The 26,480-nt window shown below is 41.1% G+C and overlaps 1 protein-coding gene and 1 non-coding gene across 5 annotated transcripts; both read right to left on the reverse strand.

The window, feature by feature from the left end:
• Positions 1-18,861: 18,861 nt before the first annotated feature.
• On the reverse strand, positions 18,862-26,183 carry ubl3b (ubiquitin-like 3b). 4 transcript variants are annotated; one of them, XM_030368399.1, is made up of 6 exons: positions 26,130-26,183; positions 25,378-25,557; positions 23,012-23,120; positions 22,181-22,267; positions 21,770-21,847; positions 18,862-21,564 (listed from the first exon to the last, which is right to left on the reverse strand). In XM_030368399.1, the coding sequence occupies exons 2-6, from the start codon at positions 25,402-25,404 to the stop codon at positions 21,512-21,514; spliced, it is 354 nt and encodes a 117-aa protein (XP_030224259.1). In that variant the 5' UTR covers positions 25,405-25,557; positions 26,130-26,183; the 3' UTR covers positions 18,862-21,511. The 4 variants fall into 4 exon arrangements, with proteins under 4 accessions (XP_030224259.1, XP_030224257.1, XP_030224258.1 ...); XM_030368397.1 differs by having other exon boundaries at positions 25,917-26,183; XM_030368398.1 differs by having other exon boundaries at positions 25,378-25,554; positions 25,917-26,179.
• On the reverse strand, positions 22,479-22,614 carry LOC115552934 (small nucleolar RNA SNORA3/SNORA45 family). Its single transcript, XR_003978412.1, has one exon. It is a non-coding gene; the product is annotated as a small nucleolar RNA SNORA3/SNORA45 family (small nucleolar RNA).
• Positions 26,184-26,480: the final 297 nt, after the last annotated feature.

Consider the following 26,480-nt stretch of genomic DNA (forward strand, 5'->3'; position numbering starts at 1 on the left):
ATGTTAAAACGTCGTTCGTTTTTATAGGTCCCGTGAGCTCAAGGGCCAAAGTGTATGGTGGCTTGAAATCATCGTGACAAAGAATCAAACGATGTTTGTTCTTTTTATCTATAAAATTATCTCCACATAGGCGACATACATCGTTAATGTTTTTTTGTGGCGTTTGGGATTGAGCCATTTCTGACAGCCTCTGAACGTCAAGAAGTACCGTCAAAATAATTTCCCCCCCGGCACTATTTTGCATGGACACCGCTGCTGCTTCCCGGGCTTAGCCCCGCCCTAGACGATTGTGATTGGTTTAAAGAAATAAAACAGGCCCGCCCAGTTTCCCAACGGATAGACGGCTCGAGGTAGCGTGGCTCCAGACCATTCTACTTGCTGTAGTTTGGTCTGGCTTTGCGAGACTACCCGACTACTAACAATGCTAGTGACGGAGCGTTCCACGGCATTGAGAAGACCCGTGTAATAAAGGCCTATAAATTGTCTGCTTATGGCATAGATATCCCCTCAAATTAGGCCAATAAAGCAATGATAACAAAAACAAAAAAAACACAAACGCTAAATCAAAGGCCCGACCCGACAATCAAAACCCTCATTGTTTAACATGAATTGGCTAAACAAATGACCACTGTAGCATATTTAAACACAATTGAAATTGTGCAGAGAATTATTTCCATTGGTCATTCTCAGTGGCGGCTGGCGATCAAACATGTTGGTGGGGCACAGTAATAGACAGGGGGTCTGAGGTTCTCCCCCCCCCCCCCCATAATTTTTTTGGAATTTAATAGATTTGATATCCTGTATTCTGGTGCATTTTGGGGATGGCCACTACCTATTTACCTGCTTTTCATTCAGATTCATAGCCTACATCCTGACTTGCAGGGCCTGGACAAGCTTACACTGCATATATAGACCTACTTCATGGCCATTCCACCAGCCATTGCTATACCCATTGTTGTTATTCTGATATTGAGACAAATCATGATCACTGTCCTATAGCGTCCATTTTTTGTGAGTCTCAATGTCTACTTCAAATGCAGTTAGAAATATGGGACAGTTGCTTCATTTTGTTTATATGCTACAGGCCGAAAGACTAAATTAATATGTAACTTACTTGCTCCTTTTAAGTATAACATTGCTTGGGGAGTCCAATTCCTCCACTGAAAAGGGTGGAAAGTGCTTACAACTCTCTGCTAGTTAGCGATCTATGACACTGTTGTTTTTCTTTGGTCGTCATGAAAAAAAACACACTGTCGTTTTAATCAAATGAAACACAAGGGGTAACACTGTCGTTTTAATCAAATGAAACATAAGGGGTAACACTCGTTTTTTATCGGTCGTCATGAATAAAACATAAGGGGTAACACTGTTGTTTTTGATCGGTCGTCATGAAAAAAAACACAAGGGGCAACACTGTTGTTTTTTATTGGTCGTCATGAAGAAAAACATAAGGGGTAACACTGTTGTCTTTGTCAAATAAAATATATGGGGTAACACTGTCGTTTTTTATCAGTCGTCATGAAAAAAACACAAGGGGTAACACTGTCGTTTTCTATTGGTCGTCATGAAAAAAACATAAGGGAAATAATAGAAATACACACATACATTTTAATGTCATGTATATCCTCTTTATTGATGATTGATTATTGTGTATTGTCATCGCCTCAGTGGTGCAGTGGAGTGTACTCTGCCTAACCCACTGGAGACCGCGGCTCAATTTCTGTGGAAAACACAATTTCTTTAATTTGAACCGTAATCCTTTCATGTCTATTGCATATATATTGTCATATATAACCACAGACATATTTAAATTATAGATCTCAGTGGGAAGTGGAGAGAGCTGTGAGCTAACCCCCTGGTGACCGGGGTTCAAGTCTGGTTGATGTCCTCTGTTGGAAGACTCTTATCTCTATTTCATGCGAATTATAAAATCAAGTGTAACCATTGTGTTGAGGTTATACCCTGTCTTGATGGTACCACTGTCGTTTTTTATTGGTCAACATGGAAAAAACTTGAGGGGTAACTGTCGTTTTTTATCGGCCGTCATGAAATAAACATAAGGGGTAACACTGTCGATATTCATCAAATAAAACATAGGGGGTAACACTGTTGTTTTTCTTTGGTCGTCATGTAGAAAAACAAAAGGGGTAACACTGTAGTTTTTTATTGGTCGTCATGAAAAAAACCACAAGGGATAAAAAACTGTAGTTTTTATTGTTCGTCATGAAAAAAACATAAGGGGTTACACTGTTGTTTTTTATAGGTCTTCATGAAAAAAAACATTAGGGGTAACACTGTCGAAATGTATTGAATAAAACATAGGGGGTAACACTGTCGTTTTTATCACATGAAACATGAGGGGTGACACTGTCGTTTTTCTTCGGTCGTCGTGAAAAAAAACATAAGGGGTAACACTGGCGTTTTTTATTGCTCGTCATGAAAAAAAACATATTTGAAAAAAAAAAGAAAATTGTCCTTGTCAAATAAAATATAAGGGGTAACACTGTTGTTTTTCATCAGTCATCATGGGACAATAACATAAGTGGTAACACTGTTGTTTTTATCAAATGAAACGTAAAGGCTAACACTGTCGTTTTTTATCTGTCGTCATGAAAAACCCATAGGGGGTAACACTGTCGAAATGTATTGAATAAAACATAAGGGGTAACACTGTCGTTTTTACCAAATGAAACATGAGGGGTAACACTGTCGTTTTTTATTGGTCGTCATGAAAAAAAACATAAGGGGTAACACTGTTGTTTTTTATTGGTCGTCATGAAAAAAAACACAAGGGCCGTCGGTGTGTGAATGTGAGGCAATATTGTAAAGCGCTTTGAATGGCCAATGGTTAGATATACTGCACTATATAAATGCAGTCCATTTACATCCATTTACAGTCCATAGGGGGTGACACTGTCGTTTTTACCAAATGAAACATGTCCTTTTTCTTTGGTCGTCATGAAAAAAACCATAAGGGGTAACACTGTAGTTTTTTATTGGTCGTCATGAAAAAAAACGTAAAGGGTAACACTTTTGTCTTTGTCAAATAAAATATAAGGGGTAACAGTGTCGTTTTTTATTGGTCGTCATGAAAAAAACCAAAAGGGAAATAATAGAAATACACACATACATTTTAATGTCATGTATATCCTCTTTATTGATGATTGATTATTGTGTATTTTCATCGCCTCAGTGGTGTGTATTCTGCCTAACCCACTGGAGACCGGGGCTCAATTTCTGAGGAAAACACAATATCTTTAAACGTAATGCTATTTCTATTTCATGCGAATTATAAAGTCAAGTATAACCATTGTGATGTGTTTATTCGGTGTCTCGATGGTGCATTGATAAGTTTGGAGGTTAACACTCTTAACAGCTCAGGTTCGGATCCCCGCAAAAACGTAGACTGGGGTACCACTGTCGTTTTTTATTGGTCAACATGGAAAAAACATGAGGGGTAACTGTCGTTTTTTATCGGCCGTCATGAAATGAACATAAGGGGTAACACTGTCGTTTTTATCAAATGATACATGAGGGGTAACACTGTTGATATTTATCAAATAAAACATAGGGGGTAACACTGTCCTTTTTTATCGGTCGTCATGAAAAAAACATAAGGGGTAACACTGTCGATATTTATCCATTAAAACATAGGGGGTAACATTGTCGTTTTTATCAAATGAAACATGAGGGGTGACACTGTTGTTTTTCTTTGGTCGTCATGAAAAAAACCATAAGGGGTAACACTGTTGTTTTTTATTGGTTTTAATGAAAAAAAACATAAGGGGTAACACTGTCGTTTTTATCAAATGAAACATGAGGGGTGACCCTGTCGTTTTTTATTGGTCGTCATGAAAAAAACCATAAGGGGTAACACTGTCGTTTTTATCAAATGATACATGAGGGGTAACACTGTCGATATTTATCAAATAAAACATAGGGGGCAACACTGTCCTTTTTTATCGGTCGTCATGAAAAAAAACATATGGGGTAACACTGTTGTTTTTTATCCATTAAAACATAGGGGGTAACATTGTAGTTTTTATCAAATGAAACATGAGGGGTGACATGTCCTTTTTCTTTGATCGTCATTAAAAAAACCATAAGGGGTTACACTGTTGTTTTTTATTGGTCGTCATGAAAAAAACATAAGGGGTAACACTCATTTTTTATTGGTCGTCATGAAAAAAAACATAAGGGGTAACACTGTTGATATTTATCAATTAAAAAATAGGGTGTATCACTGTCGTTTTTATCAAATGAAACATGAGGGGTGACACTGTTGTTTTTTTATTGGTCGTCATGAAAAAAACCATAAGGGGTAACACTGTTGTTTTTCATCAGTCATCATGGGAAAAAAACATAAGGGGTAACACTGTCGTTTTTATCAAAAGATACGTAAAGGGTAACACTGTCGTTCTTTATCTGTCGTCATGAAAAACCCATAAGGGGTAACACTGTCGAAATGTATCGAATAAAACATAGGGGGTAACACTGTCGTTTTTATCAAATGAAACATGAGGGGTGACACTTGTTTTTTATAAAGATAAAGATAACGATAAAGATAGACTTTATTGTCATTGTACCGTCACCTATACAACGAAATTGGGAAAATGTATTTATTGGTCTAAATGTTTATAATTTATAAATGTATTGGTCTAAATGAAAAAAAACATAAGGGGTAACAGTGTCGTTTTTTATTAGTCGTCATGAAAAAAAACATAAGGGGTAACACTGTTGTTTTTCATTGGTAGTCATGAAAAAAAACATAAGGGGTAACACTGTTGTCTTTGTCAAATAAAATATAAGGGGTAACACTGTCGTATTTTATTGGTCGTCATGAAAAAAAACATATTTGAAAAAAAGAAAAAATGTGTCCTTGTCAAATAATATATGAGGGGTAACACTGTTGTTTTTCATCAGTCATCATGGGAAAAAAACATAAGGGCTAACACTGTCGTTTTTATCAAATGAAACCTAAAGGGTAACACTGTATAGAATAGAATAGAATAGAAACACACGCGCACACACACACACACACACACACACACACACACACACACACACACACACACACACACACACACACACACACACACACACACACACACACACACACACACACACACACACACACACACACACACACACACACTCACACACACTCACACACACTCACACTCAGATGGATCCGACCGGGATTTCCGTTGCAATGGGTTTCCTCCATCAGCGACTTATACAATAAACAAATTATATTAAACAAAACCCCTCTTTCATTTTAAAATAATAGTATGCAAATATGTTAAATAGGCCTCCATCTTTGTTATACTTTTAAAATGTTCCTATATAGCCTATTTTATAGCTTACACACTGATATTTTAAAACAGGAATGGGAAATGCGAAATGCGAAATGCATCCTGGGATATTTATATGGAGTCAGTTTCCTGCCATAATTCAAACCTGAAAAAAAAAGTTTCAAAGGCTTGTAAGTCTGGGTTTGAAAACTCAACATCTTGTAAAAAAGGTTTTGCAACACTGAAAAAAGAGATTATAACCTGAAAAAAAATAAAACTAAAATTCAAACATCTGTAAACATGATTTTGTGTTCTATTTTATCTTCTTCATCATTTTCACCAACACATTTTCAAAGTTCAAACAATTTCACCAGCGCATTTGCAGAGTTTCAAATCTGGCACTGTTCTAACAGTGTATTTCATTGTTGCCCGGTTTTGAAACCTTGTGAATGGGATTCTGCCAACAGGTGTTCATACATTGAGAAATACGTTTTGAAAGGTTGAATATTTAGTTTTAAAAACTTGTAAAGGTGTACGTTTACGACATTGCAACGTATTTTTTCAGAACTGGCTTTTCAGCACTGACTTTTCAGAGATTTGACCACACAGGCGCAAGCTTTGAGTCACGTGAATATTGGCAGTGTTCTGACGCCACTCGTTTTGAAACTCCTGACAGTCGAATCTGAAAAAGAAAAAAACGTTCCTGGGGGCGGGACCATTTAGCTCTAAACCTATTGGTTGCTCTCGGCTGACGTACATTCCAATCACATGTGCCGTTCACCGGGCTGTGCGTGATTGACAGTGCTCTGCCGATGACACGAATAACAAGCGACTTTCGCGGTTGATTTTGATTTCCATTTTCTTGAACAAGAAGCTGTGTTCGAAATCGTTCCCTATTCCCTATATAGTGTACATGATATAGTGCACTATATAGGGAATAGGGAACGAGAATTCGGACACTACGCCTAACATTTCTAAACGTCATTTGCGTCAGTAAATGCGCCTGGTATTTGTGTGACGTGATGCGCCGACATCATCTAAACAAACCGGGCTGGAGGTTGTATTGATGTTGAATGTTACATTTCCTTGTTTAAGTTTTTTTAAATTAATTTTGAATGTTAAATCCCATATAAATTGTTGACATTTCTAAACACAAGCCGGAGACTCCATCATTAAATGTATTCGTTTTCGCGGTTATTCAGCTTCTTCTTCTCCCCTGGAAAAATACAACCGCATTGCATTGTGGTATACGGGAGTAACATGTAGGGAACATCGTATGTACCCTATTTTAAGTCCACTATATAGTGCCCTATATAGTGGACCACTGAGAATTCAAACACCCTACAAAATGGCGTGCACCCTATTTAGTGCACTACATCCATGATAGTGAACGATTTCGAACACAGCTAGTCTCATCTCCATAGGACGCGACTAGCAAGGACGCAGCCTTCACTTTGGGAAACAGCCATGGTTCCAAAAAATGGAAATCAAAATCAACCGCGAAAGTCGCTTGTTATTCGTGTCATCGGCAGAGCACTGTCAATCACGCACAGCCCGGTGAACGGCACATGTGATTGGAATGTACGTCAGCCGAGAGCAACCAATAGGTTTAGAGCTAAATGGTCCCGCCCCCAGGAACGTTTTTTTCTTTTTCAGATTCGACTGTCAGGAGTTTCAAAACGAGTGGCGTCAGAACACTGCCAATATTCACGTGACTCAAAGCTTGCGCCTGTGTGGTCAAATCTCTGAAAAGTCAGTGCTGAAAAGCCAGTTCTGAAAAAATACGTTGCAATGTCGTAAACGTACACCTTTACAAGTTTTTAAAAATAAATATTCAACCTTTCAAAACGTATTTCCTGTTTGCAGAATCCCATTTACAAGGTTTCAAAACCGGGCAACAATGAAATACACTGTTAGAACAGTGCCAGATTTGAAACTCTGCAAATGCGCTGGTGAAATTGTTTGAACTTTGAAAATGTGTTGGTGAAAATGATGAAGAAGATAAAATAGAACACAAAATCATGTTTACAGATGTTTGAATTTTATTTTTATTTTTTTTCAGGTTATAATCTCTTTTTTCAGTGTTGCAAAACCTTTTTTACAAGGTGTTGAGTTTTCAAACCCAGACTTACAAGCCTTTGAAACTTTTTTTTTCAGGTTTGAATTATGGCAGGAAACTGACTCCATATATTTAACGGCCCCAAGTCCACACCATGGACATATTGGGCTAGCCCCACCAGTAAGTAAAATAATCTCTGTCCACTTCAACAGAGAAACACTCTGAGCATGCACATTTTAATGTTTCAAGTCCAATACACATTGCATTGGGCTGGTGGGGCTAGAGCCCCTCTTGCCCCTCCAGACGAACTAAGCCGGAAGAAGCAAGCCAGGGTCGACTAAAAATTAAATAAAAGCGCCGAATTTATTATTTTATAGAATTTTATAAAAATATATATATATATAAAAAAAAATATATATTCTATTTTTTATATATTTCCTTTTTTTCATTTTCATTTTCTTTTCTTTTTTTCTTGTGAGATTAGCGACTTGCCCCTAATGACCAGTCGCCACTGGTCATTCTGACCTGGGACATTTAGAATTGTCGGTCCTCCACATTTTTTTCCGGTCATTGACCGGTAATAACCGAAAACGGAAACTCAGCTATAAACCGGCCTAACTTTCACCGTCAACACCGAACCCCTTCATCTTCGCACGGCTGTCAACATCCGAAACATACGCTAGTTAGATTTTCTCAAACAGCAGTTTCAAGTACGGGTAGCATAGATCTAACGTTAGCCAAGTGGGGGCTCCATGATTGCTAAATCGAATGAGAGAGGTTAAGCCATCAGTCCAGAGGAAAAACTCAGCATTTGTTTAAGGTAAATCCGCAAATATAATTATAAAAAGCCTACGAAATCAGACGTATGTCTCGTAGCTTCTTTTACTGCTAGTAACAAGCAGGTAGTAGGTTACCTAGCTACAGGTCTAATGTAAGCCGTTTCTCAATTCCTAGCACGCGTACTACGGACTCGATGACTTGCAAGCACGTACTTGGCAAGTCCGTACTTCAAGCACAGACTTGCGAGCACGCGAGTACGTACCTGCAATTGGAACAGCAGCGGACTCGATGACGTCACCACCTCTGCTCGTCCATTCAAAGTTCAAAGTTCAAAGTACTTTATTTGTCATTGCCATAAAGACAACGAGACAGTAGAGGCAACCAGACTTACACAGCTAAATAATAATAAATAACAATTAATAAATAGATTCATAAATATCATTCATAAAATAATAATAAAAATAATGAAAGCAATATATCTCCATATCTCCATGTTAAGGTGCATCAAGTATTAGAGTGCAGTCCATGGGGGGCAGGGAGGGCTGGGCCGGGGTTGGGGGGAGATGAAGGGGGGTGGGGAGTGGGGTGGTCAAGCTGTTGAGGAGCCTTATTGCACAGGGATAGAAGCTCTTTGCCATCCTGGAGGTGCGTGCCTTTTTTGATCTGAACCTTTTCCCTGACGGGAGTAACAGGAACAGATGATGGGCAGGATGAGAAGGGTCTGTGAGGATGCGTTTAGAGCGCTGCAGGCAACGGGAGGAGGAGATGGACAAGATGTCGGGCAGCTCTACTCCAATGATCCTTCCCGCTGTTTTAATCAGCCTCTGGATGGCTGCCTGCTCCGCCTTTGTACAGCCGAGTCAGCTGTTCTGTCGGCCCGGTAGACGGTGCGGCCTGCTAGCTGGATAGCTGCGTCTGGTGTGGTGCTGTCTAACCACGTCTCGGTGAAGATCATGCAGCAGCAGCGAGTCAAAGTCCTCTGTGCTGTGAGTCGAAGTCTAATCTCGTCCAGTTTATTCCGTATTGAGCGAACATTGGCTAGGAAGATTGAAGGAAGCGGTGGTTTGGATGGGTTAGCCTTTAGCCGAGCTCGTACACCGGCCCGCTTTCCTCGCTTCTGCTTCCGCTCACAGCGTCTCCTCTGCCGGCCTGTTGAGGCAGAGCTTTCGCTGGCTAATCTGCGGATCTCGGGAGGGATGGATATCTCGCTTGACAGTCGATGTACATCACGATTTATGAGGAGCTCAGCACGGCTATACTGTTTTGCCAGTGGAGGGCACATTAGTGTTAAAAAACAAAAAACGATTAAAAAACAAAAACGTTTAGCCTGGAGAGCTGTGTATCCATCGCCATGGCAACCCAAGTAAACAATTACACTAAAACTAAAATAAAACTATAACTAAACTATTACTAACAAAAATCTATGGTCAGGAGACCCCCAAGATGATTGCGTGGCAACAACTTCACAATTAAACTTAAATTAAACTAAGACTACAACTAAACATTTACTAACAAAACCTAAAAGTCTGGAGAGCCCCAAGCCGCTGCGTGTGTACGCGCCGCCATGGAGACGGACTCTAGTCCATTAACTGTGCTACGGCATCATTTAGGCATATACTACTGAACAATATAAACAAATGATATAAAACAAAATCCCAGCCTCTTTCATTTTCAAATAGTATGTAAATATTCTGAATGAATAAAAATTGAAAAGATATGCGTGTCCTGTCATGTGTATGAGCTATACACACACAACTTTATATATATATATATATTTATATATTATCTTATATTATTATTATTATTATTATTATTATTATTATATTATATAAATATATATATAAGTTAAGAGTAACTTAAGCTACAGTTGTGCGTCTTCTCGATATTGTCCGCCATCGTACTGCTGCGAGTGCGAAATGCATCCTGGGATTTATAGCGGTTGCAAGCGGTTGCAAGCATAGGTTGCAAGTACACACGAGCCACCTCCGATGCATGCTCGGTGAAACGGCGAGATCGAGCCATGGACATATTAAGGATCGAGCACGCATCAAGAACACTTCCGGGTTTTACGACAGTACTCGCTTGATGCGTGCTTCGAATTGGAACAGTGCTCGGGCAACGACTGATGACGTTTCACGAGTCCACGAGCACACGAGCACGGACAAGCAGTGTTGGGCGTAACGCGTTGCAAAAGTAACGCGTTACCGTAATATATTACATTTAGGCAGTAACCGAGTAATATAACGCATTACTAACTATATTTCGGTAATATTATTACAGTTACTGAGTCCGGTAACGCGTTACAGTCATGGACATAATAAAGGATGGACCACGGACTGGAAAGTGGCCGCCCATTCATTCATATAAAAACTGCTCAGTGGCGCAGGGTAACATACAGGAGCGATTTGCTTCCGCGTTATGGGGCCAAGACACGTGGCCTAGTCCGTGACATACCGGATGCAGAAATATAGAACGCATGCGTGCCCATCCCCCCACTCCGGTCCAACAACAATATAAAATGATACCGTAATGCACCTGTTCTTTGTCTTTGGATCTTTTGAATAAATGGATCAATACATGATGAATCACAATGATCGCAAGCAGAGGACCGTGAGAGTTATTGAGCAGCAGATGAACCAGTCCAAAAATCGGACACGTTAACGGAGCACTGAACTAGGCCCTCTCGGATGCCATTTGTTTCACTACGACTCCTTTCAGCTGCACACCCCTCTTCCCCAGCGAGATAACGGCTAATAAAACGCTTGAGGTGGCGTTTTGAGGACATGGCATTTAAGGTAATTATGAGCCTTTGATTGATATCCAGACATTTTTTGCGGAGACACATTCCTGTTCCCCACTTGTATTGGAGTGAACGGAGATATCTACTTCTGGGTCCCATGATTTGAGGGACCCGTCCACAGCCCGCTTAAACAGCTGCAATACCAGGCTTGGCCGCTGAGCACTGGTGGATTGCGGAAGTATGCAGTGTTCCTGGGGGCTTGGTTACAATCCGAGCCACACAAACTCCAGCCCTTGTTTGGCTGTATATTTTGTCTATTAAGACTTTGTTGTTTGGTCCTAACCAAAACATTAATAGGCTCTAAGCATAAGTTCCTTGTAAAGTCTCTGTGGGACTGAAATGTTGAATGTGTTTCATTATTTATGCTGTTCTCATGCTCTTTTTTATTACTGCTACTTACTGCTATTTCAGGGCAGGATATATGCTCGGGTTCTAAAATACTTACAAAACATGCCCTGTCTGGTGGCTGTTAGACGTCATTCTTGAAGTGCACTTTTATTTTATTATTGAAATAGTATAAACTATTAACATGTTTGATTTCATGGGAATCCAACTTTTTTGTTAAATGTTTGTGTGGCTGCACTTTAACTCAGGAGCTAATAAATGAGGCATAGAAAAAGAGTTTGTGTCTTGTCGTGTAAAGGTTTTGGTTGTTTAATTATTCTATATCATAACATTATTGTAATTCAGCTATTCATGGTACACACTACATGCAGATGCAGTATAGACCTCATTAGACTTTAATGTTTGCCCCCCCCATCCGCCTTGTCCTGAATGTTGATTTTGGTGAAAGTAATAAGTAACTTATTACTTATTACTCTACACAGAAGGTAATATTGTAAAGAAACTTATTACTTTCAAATGCAAGTAACTAGTAATATGAAATATATTACATTTTGGAAGTAACTTGCCCAACACTGCGCACAAGTACGCGAATTGAGAAACGGCCTTAGTTGTCTTCCATCTGTTTTCCTAGTGACGTAAGTCCTCGTTCATTGGTCAGCTGTCAAAAAACTGCCTGACGTCGGGTGCTTTTTCCTGGCGAGTTGAACTTTTCCCAACTTGAAAACCACCAAGAGCAGTAAAAAAAACCCGCTGGCAGCTTTGTTTTTAAAAGCACCCAGGATTTGTTTACAAATGCACTCTCTATCATAGGAATATAATGTAAAACATCCACTCGCACCTGGAAAAAAAAACTGCCTGTGTGAACACGCCCTCAAAAATCAACATATAATTACAGTCCAGTTCACAAACAAATGCAAACAAGTTCACAAAAGAAAAGCGTCTTGTTAATTCAAGTTTAACAGTTTGTATATAAATGTAACAACATCCAAATACATTTTTGATGAAAATTGCCAATATTTTTTTAATTAATATATTTATGGATTTATATTACATTTATTTAAAACAAGGCACATTTGTGTGTGAATCATAAATGTGTTTGTGAAACTTATTTTTGTTTATTGATTTATTTTACATTTACACATACCGATATCCATTTCTGTGTGCACTGAAATGTATTTGTGAGAAGAGAGTAATTTATATATAAATCACAAAATACATTTGTGAATCCTTCTCTGTGCATTCATTATTAATGAGACTGTTCTGACCCCATAGTGAACGGCCAAATATTTTGGTAGTAGGCCTATTGTAAAACGGAAAGCAATACATTCTCATTACCATGTCAGGGAATTGAGATTCACATTCTTCTATGTATATTGTATATTTATACTGTATTCGTCTTTTCAGTCTTAAAACACACAACAGTAAAATGAAACAGACAGCATGAATATATAGTTTAGATTTCGTTTTTACAAAAATCTCGATTGGGGCCATCCCACCTGGTGCCCTACTGTGACCCACTTATAGGGGTCACAACCCTCCGATTAGCAACCCCTGGTTCTAGATGCACAGTTGGCTCCTAGCTCTAGCAGCATTCAAAAGATGAATCGCCTCTCACAACACATCTCTCAGCCACAAACTTGCGGTTTACTATATTGATTATCCGGTTGGGAGTCGTACACATCAGAGGAGGACGGGGTAAACATCGACTACAGCCGAGTGAGTGCCGGAGATCACACAGCACAGTAAATTATTTGGAAGTAAACAAGACGGGAAACAAGCCTCTCGGGTGCCACGAGGACGCTGGCAGCGGCCGTGTGGTTGGAGAGACTGAGCTTCAGTCATCTGCGCTTGGTTTTGTGGAGGAGGCTCGCTTCTTTTCATGTGTGGCCTAGTCACCATGTGACAGACAGATGGGGCTGAAGCTGAGCAGAAGTCAACCCAGACACGAGTTGCTCACGCACACTCACACAATGAAGACATACCAGAGCCCAATGATGGGCCCCTATAAACCAGGAGACTTTGAGAGTTTATATGCTTCTGGTTATATTCCCCAAAACATCATTTTACTTTGTTCTTGCTGTTACACGTTCACCGCTTAAATACCTTTCTTTTTTTTGCTATCCTATAACTGGTTTCTTTGAAAGGCCTACAAAAACGACGAGTGGGACTAGTTCAATCGCTCCTTAAAACAAAACGTTGTTCATCCTCTGTAAGTGGCACTCCTGCTGTCTTTCAATGTTTTTCATTTGACCGTGACACCAGGAAACCCTAAAGAGCCTTCAATAATGCAACACCAGTGTTGGGATTCAAGCAGCGTAAAAGTCTGTAACGTTCCTACCGGAGTACCCGGGCCCCCGGCCGTCACCTGATCGTCTCCCATTCAACCGCACGGGTGTCGTATTCAACTAGGTCAACGCCTGGTTTTCAGGCTACCAACATGCGTTTGTTACCCATGCATCGGCCGGGGCCAGCGCTGAGCAACGGTCTGGGAAAGAACACATATAAATGAGTCAGCTGGCTCACCCTGTGTGCTGCATGTCTGCCCTTTTCCACAGAGTGATGTGGTGCACGGGAGTCGCTCCGGGTGTCTTAATCTCCAGATCGCCCGGGGGATTCCCCGCCGAGAGAGCCCATCAGAGAGGACAGAAGCTGTAATGTAAGTCGGGAGGAGCCAGGGTAGGCCTCCATCCCCCCCGCCAGCGTTACCTCCCACCTGCCAGCACTGACCTCCACCTGATCTCAGCCCTGGAATGACAGACACAAGGCCTAGAAAAGAGCAATGAAGTGTGAGGAGCACTAATCTCTGGATGAACAATGCGCACAAAGGCGCCCACATGCACGCCAAAACGCTATGAACTCTGATGGAAGTTCACTCTGCTGTACGTGCATAATTCATACATTGTGTTGTGTTGAGAGCTCTGACTTTAATGGATTAACCCAAAAATATTTATAGATTATGTGATCATGATGACTACTCCATGTCAGCCTAGTACAGCCCTACACAACATTTACACAATAAGAAACCACTAGGCAATATTTAACCTACCATATCGTTAATCATATGACCCTAACTATAAATTAAATCTATAAATCTTTAAATTAAATCTAGTGATGTTAGGGACATCAAAGTTCACTTGAAGAGGAGTCGCTGACCCTTTTGATAAGAGCTGTGTTTTTCAGGTACTGCAGGTGGTACGGGGATTTTATCCTGAAATAGAAACATTTACAATGTTCAAAACTAGAAAATGCATTTCCTGCAGAAAATCCTCTGAGTACGGTAGTGCAAAGTGAGGTTGAAACTGTTTTAATAAGTGTCAAATAATTTCAAAAGTGTAAATGGAGTAAAATAATGTAAACATGCATACCATTTAATAAATGTAAGATGGTTGCAAACAAATAAAGTGAAGAGTTAAACAAATATCTTAAAAAATGGAAAATAAAAAAGCCCAAGATTCCAAGCTAAATATGGTTATTATGTTAGTATTATGGCTTGTTATGACTTCAAAAATAGGGTTGCTTTGTGCATTCCATCATATGTTTCCCATTGAGTGATTTCCATTGTATATATAAACAGTAGGAGCGTAAGCAGGGTTTCTGACTTTTCCACTGCTGGCCGTCTTACAGTACGAGGTGTGTATCCAGGGGCCTTGGCACGCTGCTCAGCCGCTGTGGGTGTAGTCATGTTTCTTACAGTTTGCATGAGGTGATCCGCTTAATGTCTTGATGACTTTATGAATTCAGTGGTACCCCTAAAGTCAAAGGTTGGGAACCACTGCACTAGGGAACGGATTGACAGCCCCCTCTAACCTTATGACCTCAGCACAGACAGGGGGGGGGGGGGTTCAAGGCTATTCAAGTGGTGACGGTATTAGTCATTTAAACACACAGAGAAAACCCCTGAAGCTGAACTCCGTGTGCCTTGGTCGCTGATGTAATGGCACAGCAATAGGTTGAGGGCTGAGAGAGGGAGATTAATGTACATTCTGAAACCCAATCAGATAAAAGTGCCACATTAGGAACACAGGAATAAAGCAGTGATTGCATAAATATTAAACAAGAACAAATAGAGGAATGTAACATTCCGATCAATGACCGGAAACACAGACGTCAGAAAGTGTGATCCATGGAATGACACATTAATCATTATTAAAGCCTCAAGTAAATAAGCTCTGTGTGCAAAGTGCAGCTTTGATTTACTTGAGGCTCTACAGAGTCTCTGAAAGCATTTTTGGAAACTGAAAATCTAACACAAACATAAAGACCATGAATCACATGGCATATCTAGTTGGCGTTGTCGTCAAGAGAAGGACTTACTGTGTTATGTACCATCATTCCAACCTAAGCTGAATGCTGACTGCCTGAGAAGAATTTTATATTCTGCTTTTCATTTAGAAAGAGACTCGTGGAAAGTTTAGATAGTCATCCAAACTTGGTCACTTCAACAGAAGAATTCCTTCTGACTCAACACGGATCGGCTCGTAAAAGCCAAATAACTTATTCAATAATCCTTTTGGCAGGACAAAAGTTGCTGCTGAACAAAAACATGTTCAATAGATAAGGTGGTATTTATTTTGCCATCTAAAGGATCAGCACTATGTATGTTTTGACATCCTAAATCTGTTGTTCACCATTAGCTGTCATATTATTATAAATTGAAAATAAACAGTGATGTTAATATGGTATAATATAAAAAATGGTTGTTTGTCTTACCATCCTAATACAATTGACAATGCATACAATGTATCTTAATCAAGCTAGTCGGCTATCGTTTTCCTGCTTGTGTGCTCTTATAAGCTCATTTAAACCTCAAACACAAACACACATGCTTGTGGTTTAGAGTTTGTGCAGTTTCTCCTTCCAGGCATCTGCTGTGGTCGAACATTTCAGAACAAAATATACTTTTTGTGTCTGCAGACATCTGTTCCTTCTTGAAGGACAAAGACTTTGTCGTGGAGAAAAGGTGTGTTTAAATTAAACCTGAGCGCTTAAACTCTTCGTTGTGTCACTCTTGTCTACAGTGGCGTTGTGCCCATGGCTTCTTACACCGCCATGACGGCTCCCACAGGACCGTCTGGTGGAATGAAATGAGTGGTAGCCCAGCACTCCACCCTGACACACTACTGTTCTTGACCGGCAGCGGAAAGAATGAAGCCATACACACCATGCCACTGTTTCTGTCTGTGGAGAAACAACGTCTCTCTCAGACACACACGCACGTAGGCCAAAACACACAAGTTCAACCACACATGTTCACACACAAACACATATATGTGAACACACACAAGCTCACATAAACACACACACACACACACACACACACACGTTCACACGCAAGCAGACACATACGCAGACACACACACACACAATCACACACACACACACACACACACAAACACACACGTTTACACTCAATCACACACATGCTCACACATACGCAGACACACACACACAAACACACACGTTTACACTCAATCACACACATGCTCACACATACGCAGACACACACTCACACACACACAGACAAATCTTGTTCCAAGTCCACATCCTTAAATGTTTTTGTTAATATCCCCTCATCTGGAAGAAATGTGCCATGTGGACGTGTGACATTTTTCTAATTAGGAGCAGTAAGGACGAGTGGGGATATGAGGGGAGAGAGGGGCAGCCTTGGGTCTCTGATCCACTCATTCGCTCTGGCTCCTGCTGTGTTAATTCAAGCTCGGTGTGAGTGTGTATGTTTTCCCACTGGCCTACTGAACCCTTTCATCTCATTCCACCGCTGAAACTCAGGCAGGGTGGTTGGGGGGATACTACCAAAAAGGAATGTTAGACGCAATGTACGACGCAACTTAACACACAGTTATTAACAGAGTTAAACCTGAATTGTGAGCTCATAGAATGCCCAGACGGTCGGTGGTATCACTAAGTCGGCATAGGACTACTGTATGGGCCAAACTAATGCCTGGTACTTTGAACTTACACAGCTGGCCCGGTGGAATTTAAGCAATGGTCAGATAATAAAAGGCACACAGTCATCTGTTTGTCTGAAAACAAACCAGGTTACAGAACGTTCATAGGTCACAATACAGAAATGACACCATTGAGCTATTCTAACCCTATTAACCCTATTACTTCAATAGGTCTAAGTGTATTACTAGACCTACCAAGTAACCTGATGTTAATGATACAAAGTTTCTTAAGAGGGAGACTAGATTGGCCTACAGTAACAAATGAGTAGATTAAGAGTTAGTTTGCTGCTGTATTTCAGAAAAACAGGAGATATTAATGGGCTTCTATCCTGTGGGACTATAATAAAAACTCATTGCAGAGCTGAAAGGTGTGAAAGCGTTGTTATAATTGAATAGACCTACAGTCAGTAGACCTGTTATTGAGGTCCACCGCCCACACACCCAATGGCAGACACAGCAGCTGTGCCCCTGCCTGCGGCCTGGCGGAGAGCTCCGTCTCCCCGGGGACCAGCCCTCGAGACCGCGTAGCACTCTGGCAGCCACCCCTCGTTGGAAACCGCCGCACGCGCGCCGCTCATTGTGTTGACCGCGAAGAGGTAATGATGGTTTCAGATGTTTTCCCCTACTGAACTTGTTCAAAGGTCGCCGGTCAAACCCTACCATGTATTTAAGGTTCCTCTAATCTTATTTCATAGCTTTAGGCAAAAAGCTATTTTTTTCTGTTTTGGTCCCATCCCATGACCCTCATGTTGAACGGACATTTGACCAGCTGTTACAAATTTGTAGGCTTTGTAGCCTAAGTTTATTATGATGATTGGGTTATCTCTAACTTTTGGATAGAGGAGGATGGCTACAGCCGACATACAACATAGGTGGAGGCCAAACTGATGAGCTTACATTCGTCTTGTGGAAAATAAAGTCTGCCAGTGTTAACAGTACACACAGATTTCGCATTTCGCTCTAGCCTAAAGCAAGCTTCTTCAGACAAGACAGCCATGGTTTGAAGGCTATGACGTCACTTAAGCATTCTCCGACACGAGACAAAAATAACTACATAATGTAATGAATCCCTTGCAAAGCTATGGTAGAAATGAATCAAATTAAATATTTGTACAATAGTGATGGAATAAAAGCACTGTCAAGCAGGTTTTTGTTTAGATTGCAGGCTAGATATAATGCACTGTAGGTCTTAGGAATGTGCGTTTCCAAACGTTTTTTCTAAGGTAGGCTTACACTTCCAGTGTCAACTGGAAACCAGGAATGCATGCTTCTACACGTCATTACCCTTAAAGAAAAAAATGCCGGACCCACTGCTACTGAATCAGATATAACGCATATCATCCCTTCCAATGATGTCGAGACAGAACATTGGAGGCTTACCTCGTTTATTACTAAACGTGGTGTCATCAGCTTGAGATATTTTCAGTTTCACAATATATGCGTGACTCAAGATCACCTGGAGATTATTATTTTAAAATCGCATGACCTAAACCTATGGACTTAACCTGTATAGTAGCCCACTGCCACCTACAGGTCACCAAACAAAACAGCGTTCACACGTTATGACGACCTTATTTAGATGTTATGATCTCAAATAGAATACAAAGGAGAAGGAAATTGCCTTATTTAAAGATTTATTCGTTTATAATACAGGGTTTTAGGCAGACCACATTGCATTAAGTTGTTTATTTTTTTACATGTATTTATATTGAGCTAAATTTCATAGCAGTAACATTGGTTGACATTTACACAAACCAAAACACACTCGATGGAAGGAATCAAACGTCATGGACTCACGTCTGTAGGCCTACTCCCCGTGTACTGCCTCTAAGACGAACTCCCATTTCCTTCTGTAATACATGCACCCACCTACCCACATGTACACAAACACATACATGTATAAGCAGGCGCACACGCTCACACACGCACACAAACAAATATATATATTCACCTATAGACCAGATACAAATTTATATTTTAAAATTTCAATATTAATGACATTACTGTATTCCACGATAAAAGGCAAACAATATATAAAGACGGTATCCAAATCAAGAAGGCGAAACACCACGAAAATGTCGTCCTTCTTTCCTATGAGTGGGAGGGATCCCGTCTCAAGTGTCCAGCAGAGGGCCTCATACTACATAACGTCATCGTCACACTTTTCACTGCGCTAAACTGGACCGTCAATCAGGCTCCTTCGAGCCTCCCTCTGGACAGGGGGGGGGGGGGGGGGGGGGGCGAGGGACGGTCTCCTGCCGAGCAGAAACGACAGAGGACCAAAGACTGCACTCGATCTTGGACGTAGCGCCTGTGACGTCACACTTCGGTTTCTAAATGGGACGTTTTGAAGGAGAGGCCTACAATTTATGTCACCTCGGGAAATGTGAATCAAAATGAATACTGGGAACGAGGGATTTCTTGGGGGGGAATTTAGCAAATGGAGTAAATCATGTGAAGGCTAATTTGGGGTGTGTCCAACTGCTGGGCAGAGGACATTTCTAACCTGCAGTAACATGTTACTCGCTTCACACTACTGAACAGTTCTAGAAAAGAATGGTGAAAGGTGTTAAACCTCTCATATTTGTTGTACTTTTTTTTAACCATTAACCATTTTGCAATAGAGGAAATGCATCTCTTGGGGCTCTTACCAAATATGGAAAACACTTGACAGTTTAGAGGTTGTTTCTTTACCCATAGACCACCAATTAACCAGAATTCTTTTTGCAACTGCAATGAGCACATCCATTAAAAGGAAGGCTGGTGCATTGGCGTCAACAGCATGTTTGAATGGCTGCAGCTTGGCAGACTAGCACAGTCTGGTCTGTACAGTCAAGGTGAGTGCAAACCACTTCGCATGAGCGCACAAATAAACAACAAACAAGGCCATTCAACAAGCCTAGGCCATGTCCGAAATACCAAAAAGGCAAAGTCCTCATTAATCTGCCCGCCACCCTACCCTTATAAGAGCTTTCTGGCTAGGCATTGCAATACTCTTGAAAGCTGACGTCTACTCTTCTCTAAAGTGTGGGGGGAGGGGGTCCCCAACATGCATCACTCACAGGCAATACAACAAAGGGAAGGAAATCTGAATTGCAACTCTATTTCCTTCAACCCGGGAGCAACAGCTTTGTCTCCATTCCAGTTCTCCTGAAAGTGTCCAGGTCCCTTTTCCTGGAGCTCATCAATGTTCATATGGAACAGGTCCATTTGAATGGAGGTCCTCATAAACGTTGAGTTAGTTTTCCATCGGTCAACTGCCAGGTGCCAGTTTAAGGTGATGAATCGGATAAAGACACACCACTTGTGATGTGGAGAAAATAATGACACATTTTCATCATGGTGGACGCCGGCTGGGTCTATAGATAAAAATGGCACATATTCTAAAAAAGGATTAATGATGGCGCACAGGAGAAAATCAGATGACGACTATACAGAAAGAAAAAAAAAAATACATCACACACTTCAGAGTAACTCAGTTAAGTACAATGAGAAGTTTAACACCATGCTGTAAGACCCAAAGAAGAAAAAGAAGAAACCGCATCCAACGAGTATTGAGGGATTAGTCCATTCATCCTGAACGCAACTCCTACTCCCATCGCAGGGCAGAGCGCTGCAGAGTCTGTTTGAGTCAATGTGACTGGGTTACACAGGCACCACAGAACATGTCCAGGCCAGGTCCAACAGTCCTCATGTTGGAATATTTCGAGCTTAAACAACGAACGGGGAGTGAACCCTAAACTCATCTGTTTTTTCCATCCCCATAAATAATTATTTTCAACTTTTTTATTATTTTTTTTTAAATGGATTTGCTTTGTAAATTTCATTCTATTTCACAAAAAAAAATTACAATGATGAGTTATACATCTATGTTGAAGTTAACTCTCGTCAGTTAGCTACCAACCCCTTCCACACATTCTAATGGCCATCTGCGAGCTTGCATTTTCAGTTTAAATGTAGAGATGGCCGAGTTTAAGATTTGCATTTTCTGTATCATACTTCTTCAAGAACGAAAAGAGCAAGAGTTTGAAACAGTAAATGTTTCAGTTGGAGTTTGGAAGGGTTTTGGGAGGGCATATTGGCACTGAAGAGGAAAAAAATAAAGGAGAAGGAAAATTGAAGGTATCAGATGAGGAGTCACTGACATTCCTCAACGCGACTTCCTGTGATCATCCCCGATCCACCATGGCTGACAGGAAGACGGGCAGAGGAAGAGAAGTGAGGGGGAGGGGGGAGACCAGGTAGGACAGGGCGCCCTCTGCTCCGCTTACAGGAGGAGACAGCAGTTGCTCTCAGTGGTTTTCTCCCGGTTCCTTTGACCTGCCGGGTAAAGGACGGCACAAAGGGAATATTTGAGAAAAGAACGGCAACAAAAAAAGATTCAATCAACAAATGTCAGAACAAGCGGCGAAATGCCGTCAGTTGTTGCGAGCGATGGAGACCCCGCCCATAGCAGGAGGAGGTGGAACGGGGGGGTGGAACCAACAGACCAGGGGCGGAGTAAAACAAAAGGAAAAGATCTCACCATGGGAGTTGGGTTCCGGAAGAGTTTCCCTAGCAACCAAGTGCATGACAGTTGTTCGTCCTGGGGGTAGCTTCAGAGCTTTTGGAAAGCAAACAGAAATATAACTATTATTAATATTTATACAATATCCTGTGCACAAAGTTGTATTGTTTCAGGTATTTCCTTCTTACACATAGACACACACACAATCGCAAACTAGTGTAACTGAACCTTTTTCTGTCTGAAGAAGAGATTATATTTGTTTGTGCTCCTATTTCTAAATGGACCAATCAAAACCCAACAGAGTCCTGCTTTGCACCCAAATGAAGCCACCCTCAAAAATATATCATCATGAAGTTCATATACATGGAGCTTGAAATCAGATGCTAAATGGGACGTTGTTCAGTATTTGTGGGACGGCCTGCCTCGTACCTCCAAGAGTCACGTTGCCATGGAGAAACCTTCCTTGGAAGATGAGGCGCAGGATGCTTGGGCTGCTCACCTGCTCCTCCTCCCAGCCTGCCAACCACAGTGTTCAAGCCGCTGGTTACACAGTGTCTACCGCTCTCCTCTGAGTCTCAATCTCACCGCGAGGTTAAGTATGTGCTGGTCAGCTTAGGTAAAGGTGAGGTTATTTTTATTTTTTTTCTTAGACAGAAGCACTCAAGGTTAGAGACTGGAGTACACGGATTAGAAAGAAAAAAACATTGGCGGGGTGAAAGGTAGTGTCAAGTGTGTCTGAGTTGGTGATTGGCTGGGTCACTGTTATAGACTGCAGCCAATGAATAAACAAAGACGTTCAATCTGTGAGCACTCTAGCACACCAGGACAACGGGACAGTGTCTAGGCGTGACTCTAGCCTCGCTTGTAAAGGTGAGGTTATGAGAGATGAGAGATGAGGGGAGGTCAGATGAGGCGGGATAAGATGAGGTGAACTAAGGATGATATGAATTGGGACTAAGGGATTTGATAAAACATACTTTAGAAACAGTGAGCATAGTCAATATTTGATGGATTAATAGTTTCATTAAATTGCAAAAGGCTATTGAAAATATAAAATCACACTCACTGATTTTTATAGTATCATGCCTATAATTCTGTAGTCCTCTAGTAAAATTAACCCCACAATATAAAGTAGGACGATATTTAAAGAAGGTATTGCTAATATTAAGGCCAGGAACAGTCTTAAATTACCAGTGGTGTGAAAACATTGATAACTCTGGCTGTCAACTTCCCTTAACCCCAAAACGGGTGTAGACTTACCGGCAGGCCAGTTGTCAAACACATGCTTGGCAATGTCTGTGGCTGAGTCGTTCGGCGAGAAAGTGAAGTCTTCCGTCTTCCCACTCACAAGGATGAGGCGAAGGTTCACCTGGGACAGAAAGGCGGAAGAGAAAGGCATCACGGTTAACCACCAAAAAAAAAAAAACACTTCACGCAGACGGCACTGAAAAGAGAAAAGTTCTACTCCATTCAATAGAAGGGGTCCCCTCGGTTTCCCGCTCACCTCGATTAGAGTGAGGAGACCTTCACGGGGCTGTGGAGAGGCGGGCATTCCTGCCTAATTAGATTAACCCAGAGACTCTTCCCTGCCCTTTGAATGGGTTGCTTCCTCAGCAAGGGTCTACTCTGAAGTGAGCCCCTACAGCTTGCGGCAGCCCAGGATAGGGGTGTGGTTCAGGCAGGAAGGAATGGGGGTGGGGGGCACCAGGCCTTCAATTCCTGGGGGCCAGGGGGTTCCTATCTGGGCTGTTGGCTTAATGCGATAACCGCAGGTGTCCTAGACTGCCCCAGGGCCATGTTATTACATTTAAGTGGCAAAAGCATTGCCCAAGGGTGTGTGTGTGTGTGTGTGTGTGTGTGTGTGTGTGTGTGTGTGTGTGTGTGTGTGTGTGTGTGTGTGTGTGTGTGTGTGTGTGTGTGTGTGTGTGTGTGTGTGTGTGTGTGTGAATAAAAGGCGGGAGCTTACATCCTCTTATTCTTTAAGCAGCTGTGACAAATAAATCTCTTTCAAAGACAAAATAACAGCATTGAATACAACCTCTAACAGAGAGGCATGGAAAACCTGGCAAGTGCTGCTTACTTGGCAGATCTCTGCTTATGGCCTTGTTGATATATTCACGTATTCAATAAAACAATTCAGCAACTGGCCTAGGAGCATCGGCAATACAACAAAGATTAGGAGACGTGTGACAATGTAAAGGCTCTCACATATCACATCATCATCCCACATCTGTGCACATCAACTAAAGATAAATGCCTCAATGTAAACTAACTTCTAGATAAAGGAAACATGATGGTAGAGAGAAAGAGAACTAAAATCACAGAAGGGAAATGAGGTAATGAAAGCAGATGCTAATGCAGCACGTGTTCTGCATTAAGATCATTTTGTTAACTATAAAAGTACTGTAGGATCTATCAAATAAATCATTGTTGATAAATAAAGTAACCCAACTGTTAGTCCTTATAAATCGGGGCTGGTTACACACAATATGGGTTATGATCGTGCTACAGGCCTTTAGACCCAATTTTTTCCCCCAACTTTGTTCATAATCCACTGGGCGAGAACAAAGAGGATCCATGTGGCGTGATGTCAGGACCTGGGTGACCACCCCACACCCTGATCTGTATACAAACACAATCCCCCCCCTCTCTGGCTCCCTTCCCCCCAGTCCTGAACTGCATTACATCCATAGGGGGTTACAAATGCCCCACATTAACAGCCCTCCCATAGTGGACAAAACAACTCAAATCTGCCCCACTGTTGATGGTAACATGACACGTCAGGAGGACTATCCCCACCATGGTCCAATCCAGTGGAAGACAACAAGCATCTGAATCCCTTCAAACTCCTCTGACCCCTTCATGACAACATGTCCACAACAACAACAACAACACCCCGCTTTATCTTTGTGGTGATCCAAAATCCTCAAACCATCTTTCGCCACTTGATATGATAGAGGATAATGTAACTACATGTCCTCCTAGCTTTATAATGGAACTACAACTACATATAAGTCCTACCTCTCCATACATGCATGACTATAATATACGACAAAATGTTTTCGCATTTTTATATCATATTTCAATAATGACAATGGAGACTTAAACAATGAAAGTGCATACCCCTACAGCTGCCATTGTTATTTTATGAAGATAACAATAACTTGTGAAGATTAATAAAACAAAACGCATCCGTAGTAGCTCAGAAGCACAACATTCTGTGTTATTACACTAGTTAGAATAACACAGGAGATCTCACACAACCCTCTCCATTCACAAGGTAGGTGAGAATCAGAGCTCAGAGGGGAGAAGGTAACAGGGTGCAAATCAATTGTGCCAACACCTTGAAAGGAAAGTAGGGCAACGTTTCAATTGGGATTAGACAGATGGTGTTCGCAGAAACAACGGTCCATGGTCTAGTTAAGTATTTGTGCACGATTGCTAATCCATGTCCACCCACTCTTAACGCCCAAAAAATAATTAGTAAATAAATAAATATGTATGTAAACGGTCGCCATGCCAATCATACATCAACCTCATGCATCCGCCACCTGCATAGCAAGGACGCAATATCAGACGTAGCGAACAGCTAAGTCCGATTTGTCTCAAATAGAAATGACACTCACCATATCGAGATCAACTTGAGAGGTCATGGTTTAGGAGGATCGCGGCTTCAGATGTTGAAACAGAAGGGATTTGCTTGAAGTGGTGGAGATGGGGCCAGTGCCCTGGCACAAACAACGCACAGTTCTGAGACCGCTTCCCACAGCCTGGCACCATATGCAGAGTGTGGTGGTTATGTTCTACTGTTGACACAATATCAGAATTGACAGTGGTCTTAATAATAACAGCTAAATGTGATTTTCCAGAAACATAGCAGCTAATAAAACGACTGAAACCAGCTATTGAACCTGTATGGGGTTCAATAGATGGGACTAAATAACAGCAGCACGGCGGATGTTGCTGCAGCGAACAGCAACCTTTACGTTTTCCAAAATGCACAATTTCACTGCAATGTCACTATGTTGGCGGATCTTTAGCAAATGGATTCCCGCAAACGAAATGCATGCGTCTACACAAAACATGTTAAAAGCGAACCCTTATTTTTTTTTGCATTAAGCACTATGATCTTGCAAACAGGAGGGTAAAAGAGCAGAAAGCTTACTTTAACATTAGCCACATTAGCTAGCGCATAGGCTAACAAACGTTAGCTGGTTCACTACGGTAAGGTCCGATTAGAAGTTGCGATGCCGTTTTTCGACGTAACCGGTTTCCAAAAGAAAGGCTGAAGTATAGCATTTAGTTTAACGGTCAATCGACTAAGGGAGTCCTTAATTCACAAATATCGAATATATATGGCGAAGCTAACTGTGGGTACCGTAGGCTAATGGACGAGAATACGCCGGATGTCAGCTGGTAGTAAACACAGCAAATTACTCCCTAGTGCATCTGGGAGATGCAGTTCTAATCTCAATGCATCATTCATTTAATTAGAATGAATAAACTATGCGTAAATCCCTACCCATTATCAAATATGACTTGATATTAATAATAAAAAATTGTTTAAAAATAATGAATTCATCAACAATTAAAATGGAAACCTTTAAGCAAATGCACATTTATTAAAACAGTAGGCCTACTATATCACAATACATTCATAGAACTAGCTTTGATAAATATTTGGATACATTTTAGGATATTGGGAGTACATACATTTTAGGATATTCTT

Source organism: Gadus morhua, chromosome 10 (genome assembly GCF_902167405.1).
Source record: "Gadus morhua chromosome 10, gadMor3.0, whole genome shotgun sequence".
Taxonomy (NCBI): Eukaryota; Metazoa; Chordata; class Actinopteri; order Gadiformes; family Gadidae; genus Gadus; species Gadus morhua.